The sequence below is a fragment of the Oryzias melastigma genome, linkage group LG12, assembly GCF_002922805.2.
Source record: "Oryzias melastigma strain HK-1 linkage group LG12, ASM292280v2, whole genome shotgun sequence".
NCBI lineage: Eukaryota > Metazoa > Chordata > Actinopteri > Beloniformes > Adrianichthyidae > Oryzias > Oryzias melastigma.
In genome coordinates this window covers 10,408,552-10,432,917 of record NC_050523.1, presented here as the reverse complement: position 1 = coordinate 10,432,917, position 24,366 = coordinate 10,408,552, and the positions used below count along the sequence as shown (strand labels likewise).

Below are 24,366 nucleotides of genomic sequence, written 5' to 3'. Positions count from 1 at the left end.
ACGACGGTGGGAAGACTATTGCTGGAAATAGTGCATTTGCGACTGAAAAAGCTCAATGCATTTATCAAACACATTTCATGCTGTGATAAATGCACTGTCCGGGTGTCTCCCCTGCCTTTCAGTGGCAGGCTGCAGCAAATGGACGGCAATTTGAGGACAAGAACTGACCTTGTAAAACGGTGCTGTTAAATGCAATGAGGTTGAAAATTTGGGTACTCCTAAATTTTTATGCCGTCACACCAAGAAAAAGAAAGAAAAAAGCTAGATATTTGGGTGTAACGACTGAAAACGTTAGTCTACAGTCCTGGATGCTGAACTTTAAATACCTTAATTGGGGGCTTGTCCGGGATGAACTTGGGGCTTGAACCAAGAACTTCTTAATGCGTATAAACCAGGGGTGTCAAACTCATTTTGGTTCAGGTGCCACATTCAACTCATCAAATATCAAGTGGGCCAGATCAGTAACATGATGGCAAAACAACGTATGGTCAACTTATTGGTAGCTTTGTTTTTGTTTTGTTTTTAAGTTGGGAAAAAAACACTTCATCCAAACTAGTTGCATAATAAATTATTATTAAATTGCATTTAGTAGCTTAATCACTTATTATTCCATTGTTTATTATAATTATATCTTGATCTCTATTCATGCCGGGCTTGCATTTCCTTTGCTCCCTCTAGTGGTGGAATTGTGCATTGTAGTCAATTCTTTTAAGAACCATAATTTGCCACAGGAATGGGCTAGAAATTCGCTTTTTCCCCCAACATCCTTACATTTTTTTTCTCTTCACAATTAGGCCATCTGGTGGGTCGGATACGGCCCGCAGACCGTATTTTTGACACTCCTAGTATAAACCAAAGTTTAGGTGATAATGGAGTATGACACAGGCACATTGAACAAGTGTTTACTCCTCACTTTCACAGCAGAAAGGATTTGGTTTTTGTTAACAGCTGAGCTTAACATGTCAGGCTGGATGTAAAAATTAAAGGTATATCACCTTGTTGGCTCTGTTGATGCTTTTTAAGTTGATCACAGACAAAGTCATGTTTTTAAAATGTACAATTACATTAGCATGGTGCTGACAACATTTTTTTTCTTCACCAAAAAAGATAGATACTTTGAGAATAAATCAAAAACATTGAAATAGTTGAGCACAACGTGCAAATCTTTAAGTTTTGATTCGACTAAGCCCCTATATCTTTTACTAAACTTCACATAATTTCATCGGCAATTAATGAAGTAGAAATAATATTTTCAAGTTTTATACAGCATTAGTGGCAGAGCCATAAAACTATTTGCATGTAGAACTAGCCAAATGCAGAAAAGGGAACTGCAGATTAATGAGTGATTACTACTAGAAATGAGGGGTAACAAAAAACATTTAAAGACACTTTATTCTTGAGCAAAACAGTTGAGTAAAAAATTAAGTAAACATTTTTTTTTTTAAGATTTTACAATGTCATTCAATTTTAATAGCAAATCAAAATGTGTAACTCAGATTATTAAATAGATGTTAAAACAATTTAAAAAAATGCAAATATATTCAAGTTTTACCAAAGGTTGATGCTGCGTAATCATTCCTGCTAAACGTCTTGAGGGACTGACTTTATAAATTGAATAGTACTTTTGTTATAACAATAATTTCAGCTTACACAAGCAAGTCTCTATCCTCTGAAGGATTTGTCGTTGGACAATGGATCCATTACAGAGTTAAGGCTGAGCACAAAAGAGGCAGATTCACAATAACAGACATTAAAAAGAGGACGGGGAAAAAAGCAGGCTCTTTAAATGTGCTGGGACTGCTTGGTGAGTTTTCAAGGTGTTCCAGCGTGTTCTAAGAAGGAGGTGAGTGATCCGCACCCGCCAGAGCTGTTCAGTTAGTTTTGCACTTCAAAAGAGTTTTTTTAGACTCAATTCATCAAGGATTCTTTTTTTATTATTTGGCACAAACTATAACATTAAAGTTGTTCAACCCAGTGATGAACCCAAAATCTAACTGTACTTCTGAGAACGTTTTGCTTGATTTAATGATTTCTCCCACTTTCATTATTTTCTAGAGTTTTGCTTTGCTAGCATTACACTCAATAATCCCTGCAGCCAAAAGCTTGTTTATCTCTGCTGATGTGAAATTGTACTCCTCCAAGACCTCGACAGTGTGCTCTCCAACGCTGGGGTTGGACGTGGAGCTGGGTTTAGCAGGAGTACGGGACAGAACCGGAGCTGGCCGAGGGCACTCCGCTCCCTCGGAGTCCTTCATGAAAGAACCCCTTTCCTGGTTGTGGGGGTGTGAGCTAACCTCGTCGAAAGACAACACAGGCGTAGTACAAGCATCAATCTTGTCAAAAATCCTCGACCATTCCGCCTGCGTCTTTGAGGCAAAACGCTCCGTGAAAATCCGCCTGAGCTCTGGCCAGTCACCGACACTCATCTGGGGAGGCAATCCTTCATCTTCCAACTCTAAGCCTGAGGCAAAAGAAAACAAATGGACTATAGAAAACAATTTTGAAACAAATATCTCAACGTAACAGTGACATAAGAAACAAATATATCAAAGAAGGGATGCTTAAATGTCATCGGAGAAAAAAAAGAAATAGATGAAATGCAAATATGTCAGGAGTATCATGGTTTGAAAAGAATTAAGCAAACTAAGCATTTACTTGACTTGATATGAAGTTTGTATGGGATACGGTCAAATTATGAGTTAACTTCAAAGACCATTAATGAATGTTAGGTTGGGGTTGTGAGGGGATATAAGCTAGCTGGAGATGGATGACAGGAAGTGGGGGCGGGCTTATTCCATACATACAGTCCTCACCCACAATTCAGAGGTGAATTTCTATTGAACTACTGTCGCTCGGCAGAAACTATGTCCTAGAAAATGACCCAGATTTTTGTATTTTTTGTCTAAAAATTGTATAATTAAAAGACCACAGGGAACGCCTTTAAAACAGATCAAAAGATAATCGGAGTGGGACTTTAAAGATATACTATTCATATACAACAATTTTGTTTATCTGTTTATTTGAAACTACAAACCTTTGAGAAGCTGTTGGTAGAACTGGGGTTCCAAGGCACCTACAGCTATGTACTTTCCATCCGAAGTTCTATAAGTATCGTAGAATGGAGCTCCGCTGTCCAACATATTCTGCCCTCTGTCACTTTCCCATAAACCAATACTATGGGATTTCCATACAAATGAGCCTGTGTAGGCAGCTCCTTCAACCTATGAAAAGGAGATAAAAGGAGAAGACAAGGGAGGAACATTTTCAGCTTTACATGTTTATAAAATCCTTTACTAATACTAAAAGGTAAGTATTTTCAATGGCACATTTATGAAAATAACAGGGCCTAACACTTTTATAATTACATCACTTCATTTGGAGAGGGGGATGGCACATTTGAATAATCAAATTAAGCAAAGTGAAGCACTAGAGATAATTGAAAAAACTTTTCTGTCCAGAAACAAATCACACATATACCCTGGTGGTAAATTTTCATCTTTAATTCCCAGACAAAACAGTTAACATTTAATTTTGAAGGGTTCAAAACTTAAAGTTTTAGTATCAATAGCAATCCTGGACATCTGGACGATGTATATTTTCTCCATTTGTGGGTTGCGAGTTTAGCCAGACAATTTTGAAACTTAAACTTGAAAAAGTACTAAGCCATTACCTAATGTTAATAGGAACTGACGTCATTTACATTTTTAGTCTGTAAATGTAAGTCCAGTTGGCAGCAGGTGTAAAGGCTGAGGTCTCTGTGGAAAACAAAAGAGCAGAACCCTGCAGGCATACCGCCTGCATTGGATTTGAGCACTCTTTTGTTTTGTGTTTTTGCCTATTTTCTTGGTTCAGCTGGATGTGGTTAGTGAGTGGTTTTCTGGACAGTTTGTTCACTGCACAAAGAGAAGGTTGGCTAGACTACATTTACAAATGGATTTGGTGGCGAGAATGGCATGATGTGGTCTGTTAGTGTTAGATATAACACTTTTAAAAGGAGTCTAAATGCATCTTCTATTTAGGTAATTTCTTGAATGTTTCTTCTCAAGGTTGGCCTTAGGAAGGAAAACATATCCACTACAGCAATACAAAATAACATATCAACCCATCCATGTCATTTTGCATGAGTGTCTGGAGAATGTAAATATGTTTGTAAACCCAGAAAAAGTAGAACTGTAGCAACGGATATGGATCTGGCACGAAGACCAGAGAAAGAACATGCACAAAGAGCGCCTGGATCTTTTATTTCCATCCTCTGTGCAGGAGGAGGAGGAAAATAGCAGGCACCAGTAAAAGGCCACACGCCCAGAATCGTGACACCATCAACAACTCCAGTGTTAAAGGGTTAAAACCAAAAAAAGCAAAAACCCAAGTCCCACACTCTGGCAATTTGATTGCACAAAAGCAATTGCTTCCAAAGGACCTGTCTAGGTCATACCGAGCCTTCAAAGAGGGTCAACTACAATAGACTCAAGAACCTCTGTGACCCAAATCAGGACCTACAGGTGTAGATAATGGAGGTTTGGACGGAGTTGTCCTGAGTGCAGATGTATTATCCCTGCAAAGTGAACTTCTCTAATGCACTGATTACTGCATCACTTCAATAAATACAAATACACAGCACCACTGAGGTGCGAAATCAATAAATAGTGTTAATCAACAGATGGGTCTTGAGCTTTTATGTCAAAGTTTGTGAAAAGAAAAACATTACAAAATGAGTTTAATGTAGGGATGCTTTTAATGTGTTTTCACAGCTTTGGTAGAACAAATCACTTTCAAGAACATTAATGGCAAATCCTTGTTACTTGTATTCCCATTGATTGAAATCAGCTACCTTTGTGTGACCTTTTGTAAAATACGTAAAATACACACTTCCTCCTATGACTCATGACCACAGCTTCAAAGGAGAAAATGGAGGAAGGCCATGTAATGTTAAATGTCTACACTATACAACTTTTTTGTATTTGCAATAAGCAATAACACAAGAGCAATGCCAAAAAAAAAAAAAAAAACGAAAAAGTTTTTTCTTTCATTTTCATTGTGGATTTGTGCAGCTTGAGGAAGCTGACTAGGCTTTAAGAAGTCTAAGACATGAAAAATGTGGAGAAACTTGAAAGGGTCTGATCTTTCAAGTGCAATTTATTTACTGTCAATCTTCTGCTCTGTGAAGAAACTAATCACAACCGAGAAAAAGGGCGCTCTGTCACTGGTCAGGGCTTCAATGCCATCAAAATTATTGTATGCCAAAACCCAGACTCATGCATGAAATATTAGGTCTGTGTGGAAGCTGGGATAACTACCTGAATCTATATTCCTCTTTTGATGGGCTGTGGTCATGAAAAATAGATTTCTGAATAACAATGAAATAAGACGTTAGATACAAGAGTGTGAAAATAAAATTAATTCTGTTTGCGTTTGTATTTTCTTGGAAGTCTCGTACCAACAGATGTGAAAATATTAAAATACGATTAATATATAAATATAAATTCCTCTCTCCATCTGTTTGTGCATCCTAGTCATCTATAACCGAGTACATTCCAACCACTTTAATTCACTGTCTCCTCATTCACTCCATTTTGAAATATCTTTGAGCAAAAGATGACAAATGTTGTGAACGGATTACCCGATAGCTTTCTGCAGCACTGCAACAGAAACAAACTTCTGCACTTTTGGAACTTAAAACGATAGCATAAAAGTAGCATTTTAAAATCCCTGTGAGCTAATATTGACTATTTTGGTTCAGTTCCTGAGGGAAATGCTGCGCTCACACGTCAGCACACAAATGGCTCAAAAAGCTTCTCCATAAGGAAGGAAAGTGTCTGCTTAAGCAGCTCATAGATCTTTGCCTCAAGAAAAGAGGCACATGCACAACCAGAGCACGACAAAGCAGAAGCGTGACTTTGATCAAAAATGAATTTAAAAATGATAGCTATCAATACATTGAAATTTTAAGTCAGTAATACAATTTGTGACAATTGCATATAAACATGGAGTCTCTTTTGTGATGGGAGGTGCACTTAAACAACCTATACATATATAATGGAACAATAGTCTTACACCAGTGAGCTGATTATGTATAAAGACGTAAGGTCCAAAAAAATAAAATACCTTTGCAATAGGTTGATAAATATCAGGATTTTTTTAATTAACTTTTTCCTTGCAATAGTCACAATTTTCTGAACCTAATAATGACTATTTTTTATTGGAGACTTGTGGAGTAAAACTAATAAAAACAAATTCTTTCAAAACATCTGCAGAGATTTCACGACCCTTTAAATCTTCAGATGGTCTGATGCTGTAGTGATTAAGACTGAGGACATAAAAGTTGTCCAGAACAAGCAAAGTAAAAAGAGAGTTCGTACTGGTCACAGAATGATATATCCATACATACATACTTACTTACATCCATATCAGGCTAGTCTTGTGCAGAGTAAGAGAGGATGCAGTACCTTAGGTTGGCGCCAGTGTTGGACTACGGTCACATTTACCAAAATGCCAATGCCTGGTGACCTAAATGTTTTTCAGCAAATTTGGCAGGTGGACATGCAGTGGCATCTGCAATCAGGAGGCAGCTGTCGCATTTTTAAACGAAGCGCGGTGGCTGCGAAGGTTTTAAGAAAAACGTACGTTTTTACGGCGACCATACGATTGTGCTCGAAACTATGACATCGGTTGTGGGCTGCCCGAGAAAAATTTGGCAACAGCTAGGTGGCCCAAGGGCAGGTTGGAGGCTGGCAGCAGCTCTACCTGGACAATATGTAAATGTATCCAAACGACAGTCCCCCATATCAAGTGCCACCTGTAAGCAACAAAGTTGTACAAAAAGCGGGCTTTTCTGCATGCCTGATGGCTGCCTGACTCCTGCCGTCTAAATCCATGACCATTCCAACAATTTTCAAAAAAACATTGGGCGGCGGCGGCTTGAAATCTTGAAGGTTGTGCCAATCCCTCTCCATTGCACAGTGGGAGTTGTATTTCTGACTGTAGCCTTAGGCAGTGGAGTTGCCATCTGTATGTGAATGTGTGTATGGAACTGTGACAGTACAGCGCTTTTGGGCTTCTAGAAAGGTATAAAAGCGCTTTATAAATCTATGCCATTTACTATTTATCATTAACTTTAAGACAAAGGGGGCGTACACCTTGGACTGGTCGTATGTCCATTGAATGGTCACACACAGGCTCACATTTAGAAGGATAACAGGGACACTTTAGAGTCATCAATCAACTTATGAAGCATGGTTTTAGACTGTGGGAGGACCTGGAGTGCCAAGAGAAAACCCATTCATGCACAAGGAGAAGATGCAAACTCCCACAGAAAGGAGCCAGCAAGTCTCACATACAACAGCTTCAGACTTGACTCAAGACTTGACCTCAAGAGTTTGAGACTTTACTTGAACCTTGAGGTTTGGGACTTCTCAACAATGTTCATTGGTTTATTCTTATTTTTTGCAGAAAGACATTGATAGCAACCCTAGAAATAAAAGCTTTCCTTACAAGGTTTTGCATAAGGAAAGTCTATTCCAAAACTTGACTATCAAGGTCCTTTAGTCTAGACAAGGAATGCATTAATTCAAGTTGTTTGAGGTCTGGCATACAGTTTTCCTAGTCAGTGGTGGTTTGGGGAGCCATATCATCAATTACTATTGATGCATTGTGTTTTATTGGGTTCAAGGTCAGTCGAGTTGTCTGCCTGAATGTTTATGCCCCTGGATAACATGTTGAACGATTGCCATTAAGTCTTGGACTTTGACACCTGCTCTCTGGAGGAAGCATGAAGATGTTTGTGATGGAGACCTTTAAACTGCCAGAAGTAGTTGTTATTGGCTTAGAACAATGACATCTCAGTCAATAAATAACTAACAAACTCACCATATCGAATCCTCACAGTCTCTACAACTCATTGTGAAGGTGATCCAAGACACTTGAACCATCAATACAGAGGAACTCCATCTCAGCAGCTTGACAGATGGATCACCTCTACTCCAACATTACTACCCTTCAGAAGTTTTATACAACAGAAGCCTCCAACCAAAGAGTTTACCCTGTGTTTTAGTCATGTATGTACATTTTTTGAGATCCTGATAGTTTTATTTTAAAAATCAAATAAAAGTTACCCATATATAGTATAAGTCAAGGTGAAATCAATTAATATAACGTTCCACATTTTCACTAGATTTACAAAAGTAAATTAAGTCCTTGATAACATTCATGTCTTTGGCATGTGCTTGGATTATAAAGTATGAGAAAAATCACCTTTTCAAAGAAACTCTTGGTTGGGGGGTGAATTTTCAGCTGTGAGGAGAAATTTTGTGGAAAAGTACGACAAAGGACAGACAGTGTTGTGGAAAGCTCCTGATTCATCTCTCCTTCTTTTTGTGTCCTGGAGATCTAATCTTGAGTAGCATCAGAAAACCACTGTAAGAGCAGCCACCATTCCTTAACAGCGGAACAATTCTTGTCTTTTCGTGGAAAAGAAAAACATAGCTTTTGTAAAATCTGTCAACATCACAAGTCTGTGGCTGAAGATTTAAGGCAGAAACCAGCTGTGGCATAATGCACTGCCACACAGAACAAAGACTGGCTCCATCGTGACCATCATTATCCTGGTTTGAAACAGGCTGCAACCACAAATTTGGGCTTTCAGGGAGAGCTGAAGGTGCATGTGTTCATCCTGAAGCCTACATGACAGTCCTAATAGAAGCCTAAAATAAGAATTATGTTGACAAGTCAGAAGCAGTGCAGTTACAGTACAAAGCAACAATCTTTCTTCTTTTTATTTACCAAGAAGAAAAAAATCAAATATAAAGCATGAAGTTGACAAAGACTGAGAGAAAGTTTCTTTTTTTTAAAGTATGAAATAGCTTTTACTACTGACGTCAGATGTTTTATCACACTTGAAGGGCTAACCATCTGCATTTATGCAAATGAATTATTGTGCGAAAAGGTGTGGGTGTACTTATACGTGGACAAGTTTATTTTCAAGCTCATTACTGTGATTGACTAATTGAAACCAGATGTGCCCTCTTAGGTTATGCATATGGAAGGAAGGACTTCAGAGGAGGAGGTTAATGAGACCTGGGAGAGGATCTGAACCTGAAATGTTTTGTTAAGTAAAAAGTATCTTCACTTCCCACATTCTTTGGGATGCTTGTGAGAGTAGCAAACACAAACATTGAAAGAAAATAGAGTAGTTCAGGTGAAAATATGCTAATACCTCCTTAAAGCACTTAAAGCTGTTTATCATAAGTTAATTCACACTGTAACATCTTGTTTTTTTAAGTGCTAAATAACTGCTGCTGCACATCTTTTTTTATTTGCCTTATTATTTATGTAAATCATTTTTTTCATATCATTAGTTCATGCCATTTGTTATTCATTAATATTAATTTATCTTTGGCACATTCAGTTTTTTGATAGTGAGGTTGAGCCCATATCCTCTCATCCACCATTTTTTGCCCCAGCATGTCATTTTCAGCAACATAATTTATTTTGGTTATTATTCTGCTCAGTTGAAGAAGATAACTTTGATATTTTTTAAATGAAAGAAGCAATAAAGCGTGTGGCAGGTTGACAACAACAAAAGAAATACAGAGACAAATTGCTCTTAGAATCAGACAAGAAGAATCTAATCAAGATCAATATGTTCCATTACAATAAAAAATTAGTAAAAATAATTAATAAACCTTAAGACATAGTGAGCCCCTGGAGCTCAAGTGTAACCACGTGAAACGGAACTGCTCTGGTTGGAAATTGTTACTCCTCTGAGGACTATCTTGGTGAGGCACTGTTCCTGTGCCAGGGGAAGTCAGCTGGGGAAAAAAAGTCGTGAATCAGGATGAGAGTGAGTTTAAAATGGCTAGAGGACAGAAAATGGAGTTAACACTTAGTGAAACTTGTAGAAGAAAGTTCATCCCAACAAGGCAGACAGATTGCCAATGCGGAGTGTCCTCTTTACTGCCTCTAGTATAGTTCAGTGCACACTATGATTGACTTCAGCCTACACGCTCCTCAAGGAATAAAATGTTACAAGAGAGTGGCCTAATGGACTGTAATATGTGGGTGACATTACAGATTTAGAAGAGTGAGATGTTTTAAAAATAAAAAAGTTAAGTCCCAGTGGTTCTATATGAGAGTGTGCCTGTACCGTTTGGCCCAAACAGTCACACCAAGAGCATTTATATTAGTAACATGGTCTCATAACCCAAGAAGCCACACACAAGGAGTTTCTACAATCTCAAAGTCAACACTAACAAGCACATTAGGGTATCTAGAGGACATTTGTTCCATCTTTTCTTTTTATTTATTTAGCCGAGCAAAACTTAAAATTACAAAAAAGTAGATAAAAAAAACAAATTGTAATGCCCTTTGCTGATTTTTTTTAATCCTTATGTTTGTTTTAAAGTAAAAAATGAAAGCCACAATTTAAATTATTTTGAAAAACAATGCCAGATATTTGGTAAGTAACTTTTTAAAGACCCACTCCAAAGGCTCATAGTGTTTTTAAACATGTTCTTATGGCATTTTTCTCATGATAGAGGACATACATAATAAAATTCCACTTAAAATTGCATTTCATTTAAGTTGATTCAAATGATTGTGAATCAAGATTAGACAGCAAAAAAAAGCTGTCCACAACTCAGAGGCAAATTTCGAATGATCTCTTGCCGCTCTGCAGAAAATATGTTTGCTTTATTTTGGCTATTAATGGCATAATCGTAATAAAAAGACAACTGGGAACACACTCTACTTCTAGGCATTTTTAAGTCCTTTTTTTCTTTGCATTAGTGATGACAGAAATTTCCGACGTTCTACAATCATTGGGTTTTAAGGAACCCTCATTGGGCTGGGTAAGCTGAGGATAACTCTCCCCAAAGAGGACGAGGTGCTGAGAGTCACATCCATGACACTCATTGAAGCTGGCAGGCGATTTAAAAGCACATTGGCACTACGGGGAGTTGCCGTCCAGAAGTTGCCAGGAGGCGTAAGAGGGTAAGTTTGTTCCCAGTAGTGACCAGCTCTTTCATCTGGTCTGTGAACTCCAGAGGGGGGGGGAGTATGGGGGTTAAGAACGGAGTGCTGGATTATAGGGGGGAAAAAAGAAGGCGATGCTCCACATTTGGGAGTTAGCAGAAAAATCCATGTTGACCTTGATGTTACTCAAGGATAAAACTTTCTCTTGGTAAGACCAGGGGTGGGGCGAGGTTTCTGATGCGTTTTGTTCCATCTTTGTCTTGCAAGATCATTTTCTTTTGTGTGTTGTCCTTGGTGGTGGATGAGTGAATGAATAAAGGAGTAAAATATGTTTTGCAAATTATGTTTTGCAAGACTTTAAAAACAGGCCAAGATAGGATAATAAAGAGAACTTCATTTGGTGTAAAGTGTTCAAATCTCTGGGTTCCATCTATAATAGGGGGAGCAGCCATCACGAGTGAAAACGTTTTTAATAGTTTGTTAAAGTTAATTAATTATGTGATTTTTTTGCACTGCCTCTTGGGCCATGTTCAAATTGTCAAGCTGCAGAATCTACTAATACAATAGTTTTGATTAGCATCAGGGAACTTAAGAACTTTTTTGCCTTTCATGTTAAATCAGTTTGTGGCCCAGCCCGTGCCATCACTTTCAGGTGTTTCTTTTTAGAATAGTAATTTTTCCTAATGTGAAAACAAGGTTTTCAGGGTTTTTTGCGTCATCAGTGTCAAAATTTGAAACAAAGCTTGTTTTCTAATGTCTGCTTTGTTGTTGGTTTGGAGCAGACAATAGCCTTGACTGCTGATCTCTTCTCTGTACTTTACGTCTTTGGCTGCTGGGTTCCTGTTATTATAGCTTCCTCTGTGTTTCAGAGAAAAGATTTTCTTCGACAGGCCGTCTATGTGAACAAGTTGAAATAATTGCTTTTTTATTGAAATGCTTTCATTTATTTGCTCTTTAATTTGACAGGATGAATAATTCCCAAAATGTTCAGACAGACTTAGTTTGACTAGACAGAAACTACTGAAAAATATTAATTAGGTTTTGCTTTCACATTGAACTTATGATGGTAGAAAAAGTTGGAGTGGATACTTTATGTGCTCCTGTTTTTGGTGGGCGTTTCCTTTATCAAATTCTACACTGTCAACGAAAAAAAAAACAAAAAAAAAGAGCAGAAAGTAGTAAAAAACACAGCTAGTACACGTAGACAATTAGACGTGTTCTAAAGGGCAAAACTGAAAGATGAAATGATGAGGTTCTGGAAAACATCTAAAACATAGGCTGTAAATTAGCTAACTTTTGGCGCAAAGTTGGACTTTTTAACATGGTATCAAATGAAAATGTCCCTTTTCATAAAATACTCTTGAGCGGTCATTTGACACTTTTATATTTAAAATTCAGGAGCAGATAGTGGGGGCTTGCTAGAATATTCATACATTTTTTTCTGGCCATCTAGGACCAGGTGACGGGGGCAGCAGTCTAAGCAAAGATGCCCAGATTTCCCTCTGCCAGGTCACTTCCTCCAGCTCCCATGGAGGAAGTGGCCTGGCATTGCCAGGCATTCCGAGAAATTTAGTCTCTCCAGCGTGTCCCGGGTCTTCCCCGGGGCCTCTGCCAAATGGAAAACGCAAGTAAAATCCCCGAGAGGGGTCCAGACCAGATGCCTGAGCCACCTCAATAGGCTTCTCTTGATGTGATGTGGCTCCACTCCGAGACCCAAAAATACTCAAAATTCTCCACCTGGGGCAGAAGGACTCCACCCACCCAGCAAAGACAAACTAGTGTAGTGCTTGGACCAATATACCTTATAAGCCCCTGCACTTCTTTGATATGCCATTTCTGCTCTTTAGGCACCATCAACTATTTTTAACTTTGTACTTCTTTAATTATGATCTTTAAGTTTGTTTATACTCTCCCACTCACATAACTGTTGTTATATTCCTTAGAGTTGCTAGATAGTTTGTCTGTTTTCACACCATAGTGAGCTGTACCAGAGTTCCCCCACAAGAGAACACAGAGCCTCAAGTTTGGGATGACCATAAATCCCTCCTTGGTAAATACATAATGCATATCTTTAAAAACAAACAAGTTAGCATAAAATATTGATGGGGATTAAATGTATTAGGATCCCTAACCAATGCCAGCAATAACACAACAAACTGAAGCCACTTGGATGAGTAGTGAAACATGTCAAGGGAGAAAACTTTAATTCCACATGGCATAACTCAACTTCAAGGCAACGTCACCTTGATAAATGAGAACCTTCACCGACAACAGATTATACTAACATAAAATAGCAGTTTCCTAAATATACAATTGGGAAAAATTTCTCACCTATGTGATCAGGAGCTGTGCTCTTGCTGTGCAGAGGACAAGCTCAAAATCTACACGCCAACGCCTCTTTGATCCGAATTTTCAAAGCTAGAAAGACTCTTGCAAAGGAAAAGAAAACTCTTCATTAAGATCAAAGGTTTAAAACTTGACTAATGTTAATCTCTTCAACCAACTTAACACTGGGCTTATTCTGTCAATACTTTGTCTTTCTCCTCTAAAAGGCAGACTTAATTTCAATTAGAAAAAGTCTTGAAGAACCTTTTGTTTAGCTCGTGTTTGTTCTTCTGAGCTAGTTTTGTCTTTCTTTGAACAACTCTAATACCTATCTCCTTCCACAGTTGTGTCTTCTTTAATGAGACGACCTCCTTTAATCAAGAACACTTTTGAGAGATTCAGTAATCCAGGACTTTTTTGACTGGGAAAAAGTAAGTTGTGAGAAATCCCCCAGTTTTCATAAAAAAAAAGTTGTTTAACAGGAGACAATATCTTAACTATGTATTTCCATGACTTCTGCACCCAAATGATTTCTTTAATTTCAGAATGAATTTGTGTGTTCAGACCAAAATGAATCCGTTCTCATTTAATTTCCTTTCAGGGCAGAATGTCAGCGCTCTCACAAAGCTTGGAAATTGCGGTTAGCTTGTAGTGAGTTTCTTCATAAATTAAACAGAACTTGGCATTACTCATTTAAGGAGGCAAAGCAGAATCACTTTTAATTTCTATGAGTGAATGTTAAAAACAACCAATCCTGTAGCTGTTGCACTGCCCCTCTGTGGTTTTCCTAAATTATTACAGATTTTCCTGAATCGACAGGATTCTGTTCAGGACTTTAAAGGGTTGATCTGGAAGACTTCTTGAAATTCCAAATGAGAGGATACATAAACAGAATCCTACAACATGACCTGGGTGACTAATTATCAGAAATATTATCAAAGATTTAAAATGTCATCTGGAAGAAATTATTAAAATAAATATTAGGTAATTATGAAGATCTGGGGAGGAAAACTGTTGCAAAGTCATGCTTAGAAACATTTTTAGTTCATATTGTGATCATGAGACCATTTTTATTCAAAGCTAAAACATGATAGCAATATTTTTGCTTAAAAACGCTTAAGGTTTAGCTTTCCAGACGCACAAAAAATTCAAAACAAAAAGATTTAGAATTGTATAAGCTATAGCTTTAAATCAAATTAAAACAAAAGGAAATAAGAGAAAACTGACAGCTTTATGATTAAACCATAAATGCAGTAAACCCTTTTCAGTCTTTACCTGCTAAACCTTGGCAGGAGGTTCTTTCAAAACTGTCTGTCCTTCCTTCTTTTACCAGAATTGCTTTTAGGAACAGCTCAATCCCCAGCGGGACTGCAGATTCATCAATCTACCATCATTTCATTAGTGGGCAGCACTGAAAAAGAAACTCTTGGCTGCACTTTGGTGAAAAAATGGCTAAAAACTCACACAGACTAAACATAGCAGCGATAAATGGTGGGCCATTAGGAAATATCGCACTTCATCCATTTATTGACCAAACTATGGAAACAAAGTTTACAAAAACCCTCCTGAAGTGCAAGTTTGTAGCTGTTTCTGCCAACCAACACAGGTCAACACAAATGACCTCTGTTATACTGAAAGCTGGCCATTAAAGTTCTTAGAAATAAACAAAAAGAAATCAATAATGCAACTAAAAACAGAATCTGCCAAGAAAACTACAGTTGGTGCATTTCTGATGACGATTGATCTAACTGGATCAAATTGTATACCATTATAAAGTTTAACTATTAAAAAAAATGTAATCTCTGGGTAAAAAATATTGTTAAAGTTGATTAATATGAATAAGAAAAAATGAAAACACTGCTTTAATATAAAGTTAGATTTTTTTAAAGTACAAGATTAAGTTTTAAAAAGCAAATAATGGTATTTCTATTTGTATTTGTTTGCTTATGATAAAAAAAATGTTTTTTCATGGCAAAACTTTCTGACAAATAGTATTTCAGCAGGGTCATTGATTTTAAACTACCGGGATGGTTTAAAACCAGTTAATCAGTTGACTTTTTTTATTGAAATTGTCAGCTACATGACCTAAAAACTAACCTTATTTTTTCAGTTTTGTCAAGCTAGCTAGCTTGATGCGAAAATATAATGGGATTTCCCATAAGACGACTAATGCTAACACTTGGTCGAACTAAACATACATGCTAACTAAATAAATATCTTTATATACTCACAAGTATGAATTTTCCAAACTCTTTAAAAGAAAGAAAAAAAATTAAGTAAACATTTGTAGTCTAAAGCACCATTTTTTGATCATACTTTCTTCTTCTGGAATAAGAATATATATAAATTATTAATGTATTTTTAAACAAATGTGTCTAAATGTGTAAACTGTTTGTATAACCTCAAAAGTTAATTGAATTGAATTGAAAATAATTCAGTATATTGAAAGAATCGAAAAAAAAATCAGAATCGAATCAATGTGAAAGTGAATCAAATTGAATTGATTCTGTAAATTATTGTCAATACCCAGTCCTACTTCTAGTTATAGACTCCTGTCAACCCTTTTGTAAATAAACATTCTGCACAAGAAATCCAGCCGTCTTGCCTGCTTGTTTGTGACATTTAGACTCTCCTGCTAGTTTACAGGCCCTCACACCCCCAGCATACCAGCTCAGACGAGGAAAACAAAGAAGAACATGGATCTATTCGTCTACAAGTGGATCCCTCAGAATGGAGCAGAGCAGGGAGCTTGTGGCCCTCAGATTGTAGCACCTATGCCACTGCCAGAAGATTTTTCCAACGTCAATTTTTCGTCTGCTCCTGATTCACAACAATTCAAATGTAAAAAAAAAAAAAAAAAAAGAAAATACTCAGAAATTTAATTTTAATTTTCTCTATACATTTTCTTCATCATCAGAAAAAGCCCAAAGGGATATGTCAAATACAAGATTTTTCACCTGGAGCGGGTCGTGCTGCTCTAGGAGCATCTATTCGGATATTTGCATTGTGCAAAGCTCCAAGTCAAACAAGGACAAGGACTTTTAGCACAAGGTACACTTGTGCAACTAAAGCTTTGCTGCTCACGTCACGATGTACTTTCGGTCAATGATTTCACGAAGAAACTTCCTGAGGAAACTATAAAAGCACACTTCCAACTGTCTGTTGGGAGTCTGTGTCGGAGAGCTTGAAACATTGAATTTAACAAGCAGCTAAAATCTGAAGTCTTGAAGTATGAGGCAAAAACTAGCAGGAGAAATACAAAAAGTAGACATGGGGTAAAAGAAGAAAGGAAGCTTGTATTGACTAAAGTAAAAAAGAAAAAAGAGAATTTAATATGAACATTAATTGGACTTAAATGTATTTTCTACTGAAAAATCTGTCAACGTAGCTCTTTGAAACCTCAGAAAAAAACAGTGTGAGCTAAAACAAAAAATAAAGAAATAAAACATGTTCTTCCCTCATTTTTGAAGCCAATATTTCACTCACTCCTCTATGCAGCATAGCTCACATGAAACAAGTGTAAAATGTTGCCTGTGACCTGAGGGTAGACAAGCAAAGCAGCGACAATTCACAGCAATAGGTGATAAACCTCCCTGCCGAATCTCATATTTCCAGCTGAATCCCTGCAGCTTGTCCCACTCAGATCATTGTACAGAGAAAATAACAGGACGGCAACACGACAGGCTTTATGAAGCCCGCCTCGTCTCAAAATCCACCTGACAGAAACACGCGGCGGATGAAAAGGCAGCGGCGGCGTTTCCTTATGTCAAAGTATGTTTTGAAGCAGCAGGGACAGCCTCTTCTGCTGCCGTTGACTGTGACCGCCTCTTCATCAAACAGTCTTACAGCTACACCCGACTCTTATTGCTTTCAGAGGAGCACCATGAGTGGCCCTTATTCAACAGCTGCAACGTAATCATGTACTGTTATAGCAGTCATAATCAAAGCCTTTCAGTTTTGTCTTTAGCATTTAGGGCCTTGCTGTTCATTTTAGCATATATAACATGACAGATATGAGAGATTTAAAGGGTATTTGTAGCTTTATTTGGTTGAGGTTCTTTTGGGGATCTGAATTATATGTGTATCATTTGCAAAAGGTGATACTGAGAAAACTTAATTGCAAAGGAATCAACCCTGATAAAATCTTCATTCCTGCTTAGACAGCAGGGCTTTGTTTGGCTGCACAGGCGGTGTTGTTGTCTTGAAGCGGCTTGAAAATATCAAAAAGCTCAAATGGCTTTCAGAGAATCAGCTGGACTTTCCCTTCCAGCTGTGATTCAAAGTCCAGCTGCCTCTGCTCTCACTTATGTGTAAGACTTGTCCTCCTGCAACAACTCCTCCTTTAAGCACAGATTCTCTCCTATAAAGTCAAACCCACCCAAGTCCTTCTTTTTCTTTTTTTTTCTGCATTTAATTGCCCCGTTATCTCACACTGCAGCTGTTTGGTGGTTGCAGGCTCTTGGCGCTCTCGCTAAGCAGGGGTGATTCGGCAAAGACTTCCATGCCCGTGTTACTCCCCCCCAAAAAAATGGAAATTTAGGGTCTTATGTAGGGAAATGCCAGAGCTTTCCCTCAGCAGGCTGAAATTCCAAATGTCTACAGCTTTTTTCTTTTATGACATTTCATATCCACAAAACAAAATATGAGGGTGAAACGGCTGTATTTGAAAATGTCACAGAAAACAAAGAGAGAATTAAGGAAAGAGGCAAAACTTTAGGCCTTATTCATATGCATTCGTATGGGGGGGGGGGTAGATTTGTAAATGTGGTGCAGGTTTTAGTGGGGCAGGGTCATAAAGAGGAGCGGCTGCATCTTACGTGGAGCGCAAGTGCGTCACCTAGATTCGGCCACCTCATGAAATATCACAAAAATAGAACATATTATTGGCGCACATGTGGTAACTGTGTCATTAAGTATTTGTAAGAATAATGTAAGTTCTGATGTAGAGGTGATGCTGTTGTACTTAATTCTTGATTTGTGACTCCTACAATAGATTTTGTGCGTAACTGTGTGTACTTGCAATTATGCATTCACATGTACAAAAATTACGAAACACTAAGAAATACAAAATACAATTTACACACATGATTTTAAATCACAGTAGCTTAAAACTAATTATATACACAAATCTTTAAAAAAGTACGCACATATCGCGTGATACACACAAAACCGGATTGAAGCTCAAATCCGATGTGAGACTTTTTTTGTGTCTCCAGATTTGTCCGTAAGTGATGCGTTTAAATGCTGCTAAAATGTTGGGTCATCAGAGTTTTCTTATCAGCCGCTTTAAACTTAGATTGTGAACAATATCTGGTGAAATGAAAAAGTCTAATTATGCGTTTTTTAAAAACACTCAACACTAAAGTGACAAAAAAACAACACTGTAAAGTAGTAATAACCATTAAGGGCAATCTGGGAATGGTTTTATACTAGCTAGAAACTGAATTTGGAGAAAATGTGATACATTAACAATTTTCGCTAACAAATCCACCGATTGTGTGGTATAGAGTCCTGTTAGCGTCTTTACCCAAGTTAGAAATTATATAACTTTTTTCAGTAAATATTATGAAAGAAACTTGACTGTTGTTGTCAAATTGTCAAAAATTCCCTTTATCATTATTCATGCTTTTATTCTTTCTCATTTAGATTATTGCAATTTGCTTTTTACATGTTTTAACAAAAACTCTATAAAATGTCTGCAACTCATTCAAAACTCTGCAGCAAGGCCTTCAAGAGGAGCCAATAAACCATTACTCTATCACTGTCCTTTTTTACATTGGCTCCCAGTTCAATTTAGTGAAGGTTTCAAAATTTACTTCTAGTTTTTAGAGCCTTACATAGCTTACATTGCAGACCCTTTAACTTCTTAGTGTTTAGCTCCATCCCAGAGGTCTTAAAACATAAAGCTAAACACATTTATAACTCATTTGAAAGCATTGTACTGTCTATAAATCACCCAAACTGTATTTTACTTTCTGTATGATGAATGGTTGTTCATTTTACATGTTTTTTTCTATTGTGAAGCACTTATTCATTTTTATCCGAGAAAGGTACGATAGACATAAACATTTACTCACTGACCGTTAGTAACTTAAAAAACAAAAATATGAACTGGGGTAAATTATCCCCAGGAAAATATATTATTGTCTATTAAAATATACTGCACAGTCATTTCCCTACAGTAGTCTTGAATTTTCTTTATTAAAGTCTTTCTTGAAGTGATTTCAAAAGGTCAAAAGAGAAACAAGAGTCCTTTGAGAGAAAGCTACATTCACTTAGCTCAGTCAATCTCTAACCAAAAAACTGTAATGAGCCGAGTTTAAATACACAGAAAGATGAGTGATCCCAGATCAGACATTTTTGTCTGTTTTTCAGAAAAAAAGTTTGACATGAGAAGGATGGGAAGGACCTCAGAGACTGTATTGTATCATCACAGTGAATCAGAACACAAGACATAAAAGTGTATCTCTGATCTCTGCCTGTGATGTAAAAATACCCCCCAAATCTAAACGGCTCACTGAGGAACACTTTTTTTTTTTTTAGAGTTCAAAACACAATAACAGGAGTGCGTAATGACAGAGTTCTTATGCTGGTATCCAATATACACACCCAAACATGTTCTCTAAAGCAAAGATGGGGAAAAAAAAAGGGTTCTTTGTGCATTGCCTTCAAGAAGTTCATTAGAGCGGTTCTGCTTTGAGACCTTCTAGCTATACATGCATTGAATGGGACACACACAGCGGGATTCAGAGGCTTTGATCTACTATTTCACTGTCGGCAGAGTGCTATCAGCTGGCAGGGGGCTGCACAGACATGCAAGATGCTTAAACCAGACTTGGACCACATAAATAAAAATAAATTAAGCTGCAATTTTACTTTTCTAAACTTAGTTGCGTCTTTCAAGAGTCAAGCTGAATGTGACTCAGACTCTGCGACCAAAGCTGCAGTTTTGAGACAATCCAAGAAAAACTGACTTTTAAATACTCACCATGCTGGCATCGATGATCTGTCCTTTCCCTGACTTTGTCCGTTCAAACAGGGCTAAGACTATCCCCAGCGCGCAGGTGAGGCCACCGCCAGCAAAGTCTGCTAAAAGATTTAGCGGAGCGTAGGGCTTCTCTCCACTGCGACCCAGTCGAGATAAAAGGCCTGTGAAGGGATTAAAAGGAAAAACTAATTATATCTCTAACAAAAAAAACAGCCTCCTTGAAAACAAAACAATGAAGGAGAAAGTTCACAGATTGCATTTAAAGGTAATAAAAAAAATACATGTTTCATATTTGTTTGTAGTCTAAAGTGATTTTAAAAAATTAAGTTTCAAAGCCTTATCAGATAGTCATCATGGTTTTTTTAAGCAAACCGTTTGCTGTACAGTTAATAGAGTTCAGTGAAAAATGAAAAAAGCAATCATGACTAAAACTTTCCCCAAAATAAAGGAAATTATTTTATGCATTTTAATATTTCTATAATATGTGAAATTATATTTGGATCTTCATAACATTAGGAAGGGATATGTTTTAAAGACCCACTGTTTTTGGTGTTTTAAGCATCCTATTGAATATTTTTTCTGATGATAGAGGACATAAAAAAAGAAAATTAAGCTTAAAACTGGATTTCTGAGGATTTTTTTTCCCAAATCATTGTGAATGAAGAGGAAAAAAATAGTTTGAAAAAGAGCTTATTTATGACAGAAAATACAGCTACAACCTCCCCGTTCCACTCCATTCTGATGTATCCACTCGTAGACGACTAGATCCAAGTACAATGGGGCAAAAAAATATTTAGCCACCAATTGTGCAAGTTCTCCCACTTATTTTCCACCATAATTTACAAATACATTCTTTAAAAATCAGACAATGGGATTTTCTGGATTTTTTTTTCACATTCTGTCTCTCATAGTTGAGGTATACCTATGAATAAAATAACAGGCCTCTCTCATTTTTTTAAGAGGGATAACTTGCACTGTACGTCTTCGTTTTCCTCGTCCAGCTGTATAGCTACAATATTTCTCGCCATTTTTGATGCACCTTTAATGTTAGGAAAAGCTTTAAGCGACTGGAGGAGCATGTAAACAAAGAGCTCTCAGCAATGGGGAGGGGTCTTTCTAAAGAAGCATCTGTACCTAAACTTTTGACATTTTTTGTTGGCATCTAACAGAACTCAAAAGTTATGTAAAAAATTACATAAAAATAAAAAAGGTAAATAATAAAAAGTGAGTCTTGTATTAAAATATATTGAACAGTGGCACATTTTCCATATATTGTGCAGCCTCAGCTATAAGAGTATTTTTAACTCATTTTCAGTATATTTGATAATGTCAGAATTAAGGAAAATTGTACTTTTGATTTTATATGTTTAACAACAACCATGCTTTAATTTACTGTTTTTGTTTTCTCGTGCCAACACAGGTGCACAAAGTCAGCAAGAGAATGTGCGACTTGGGAAATCGGAGGATTTCAACCGCACAAGAATGCACAATATTAAATAAAAACAAAGCTGTCTCACACAGGAATGCTCACTGACCTTCTAATCGGAATTATTCATTCTTAACGCATTTGAACAAAATCTAAGAGAAAGACGTGCACATTCAAGAACATTAAGACCTCTGGGTACCTTACCTGACATTGCAACGTAGTTGATGTCATGTCCCGCCGCTGAGGCAAAGCAGCCGCTCTGGCCATAGCCGGTCAATCTGGCGTAGATCAGACGAGGATTTTGTTTCAGCAGCTCGGATGGACCGAGCCCCAGTTTCTCCATGACGCCTGAAAAGAAACATTTGAAATATTCAAATATTTCTAGACAAATCCTATATAAATAAAGGATAAAACACACAAAATAATCCCTTTTTAAGCCTTTTCGATCTTGATCCTTAGAAACATTTATATGCATTTATATCCTATCTTCCAGCATACCAAAATGACTATAAAAACTCAGGTGAAAGACTGTAGCAAAGCATTGCCTCCCACACACAACAATATTGAAACCACAAGCAATAACTCCAGTATTTTAAATTAACCAGAGAGCAGCATACACTGATTACATTTCTTATTTGGCAATGGAATTGGAAAAAGTTTATTTCAGACAAAATGAGGGGTTGTTTGTTTCCACCACTGTTGTTTCACTGGAAGTGAAAATGAGATTACATTTTTACCCAAGATAAAAAGTTTGATCATTTTAGTTATGAAGTATTTCTGAGATTTTCTCTACAGGAGACAAGTAGTGACAAAGTAGAAGTGAAAATATTCTAACCTTTCCGATAGGGCTCAAGCACCACATCCGACTGGACACAGAGATTTCTGAGAAGAGAAATGCCTTCTGGTGTTTTTAAGTTGATGGCCACAGACTGCTTCCCCCGTGCCAGGGTGTCCAGACTCGCCAGGGTCTTGGTGCGATCAACGCGGATCACTTTGGCTCCAAAATCTGCCAAGATCATGCCGCAGAATGGAGCCGGGGCCAGACCCGCCAGCTCAATAACTCTCACTCCAGCCAGCGCCATGACCAAAGGCCTAACGTAAAAGGAAACAAAACGTTTTTTAAGTTTGTTGCTACATATTAAGCATTAAAATTGCTATGTTAGATATAAAAGAGATGCCTGATTAAATTTCTTTGATTTTTTTTTTGCAAAGGGTTGATGAACACTTAGATGTTTCTCCTTGAGGCTCTGGAACAATAAACAACATTTTATCGTTCTATTTGTTATGAAACTTGTTACAGTGTCAAACACAAAGCCTGAACTTAAAATAAAATAAAATATGCATTTATAACACACTATACATGCAATCTAGTAAAAAAAAAAACATGCAATCATCCTAAAAACCTATTATTAAAGCACTGAAAGACAACTTTGTTTTATTGAAATGTTGCACCAAAACAAGGTATATATACATTTCTTTTAAAAGACTCTGCAAAGTGATGCAACAAAATGATGATAGTAATGATAATCTAGAAAATAGAATAAAATAATAATATTAATATAATAAACAAGATATGGGAGGAAAACAATTATTGTTAAAGGTTGATACAATTTCCGGTATAACCTTTGACCTCATACCTATTACTGATAGTACAACAGAGAAAGCTTTACACATTAAACAGCCAAAATATTCTGTTTCAATGTTGGAATTCAAAGGATAAAAAGCAAAACATGTAGAACTGTTTAACGTTTAATGTTAGCACACATGATACACGCTTACTTCTTCATAGTTATTTATTTATTTATTTATTTATTTATTTTGGAATTTGAGGTCCAAAAGTAAAATTCTCAAAAAACAGTGAAGTCGAGCTTCTTTTAATAAATTAGAGCATAACAAAATTATGTCAAATACGTCCCCTGTCTTACACAACCGTCTCTTAAATCATTACTAATATGGAAACAATAATTCAAAGTTTAAACACATAACACAGAACATGTTTGTCTATTTGGTAAAACTTCGGCTCACCTTAGTTGACTGTGCAGGGTACAGTGATGGGGTTTGTTGGAGCTTGGTGTACGTTTGACATGTGTAACGCTTACGGCGGTGGAGCACAAGCTAGCTGTATAAACACATTAAAATATTTATAAATGTGTACATATAAACGGCTGCATGCATAAGGTATTTAAGGGAACAAGACTAAGTTGTCATGAAAAAATAGTTAACTATACGGAAAAAGTGTCAAGTTTACGGCTGATTTGGTAAGAACCGATTTATTGAAAAGCAACAACATCGTTCCGTAGTAGCTCAGGTACTCGATAATTTGTTAAGCAGGCTGTTTGAGTGAACATAAAACAGCAATACGATACCTAAAAGAACGCTGTTATATAGCAAATCCAATACATTTGTGTAGTCTGGTCAGTCCCGGCTTACGCCGGTAAATACAGTAAGCGAACCGTTCTTTCTCCACCACCCTGGACTTTACTTCCTGATTACGTCATCACGGCTGTGGCAAGCTAGGTTTCTGGGAAATGAAGTTTTTATCTAAACAGGATAGATAGATAGATAGATAGATAGATAGATAGATAGATAGATAGATAGATAGATAGATAGATAGATAGATAGATAGATAGATAGATGGATGGATAAAAAAAATTATCCA

General features: G+C 37.0%; 1 protein-coding gene across 3 annotated transcripts; it reads right to left on the bottom strand.

Moving 5' to 3' along the window:
* Positions 1–1,374: 1,374 nt before the first annotated feature.
* On the bottom strand, positions 1,375–24,211 carry amacr (alpha-methylacyl-CoA racemase). 3 transcript variants are annotated; one of them, XM_024299915.2, is made up of 8 exons: positions 24,074–24,211; positions 23,733–23,826; positions 22,886–22,954; positions 22,543–22,799; positions 21,912–22,055; positions 20,282–20,442; positions 3,035–3,221; positions 1,375–2,461 (listed from the first exon to the last, which is right to left on the bottom strand). In XM_024299915.2, exons 4-8 carry the CDS (start codon positions 22,787–22,789, stop codon positions 2,052–2,054), a joined length of 1,149 nt encoding a protein of 382 aa, XP_024155683.1. In that variant the 5' UTR covers positions 22,790–22,799; positions 22,886–22,954; positions 23,733–23,826; positions 24,074–24,211; the 3' UTR covers positions 1,375–2,051. The 3 variants fall into 3 exon arrangements, with proteins under 3 accessions (XP_024155683.1, XP_024155682.1, XP_024155684.1); XM_024299914.2 differs by lacking the exon at positions 22,886–22,954; XM_024299916.2 differs by lacking the exons at positions 22,886–22,954; positions 23,733–23,826.
* Between the last annotated feature and the right edge of the window lie 155 nt (positions 24,212–24,366).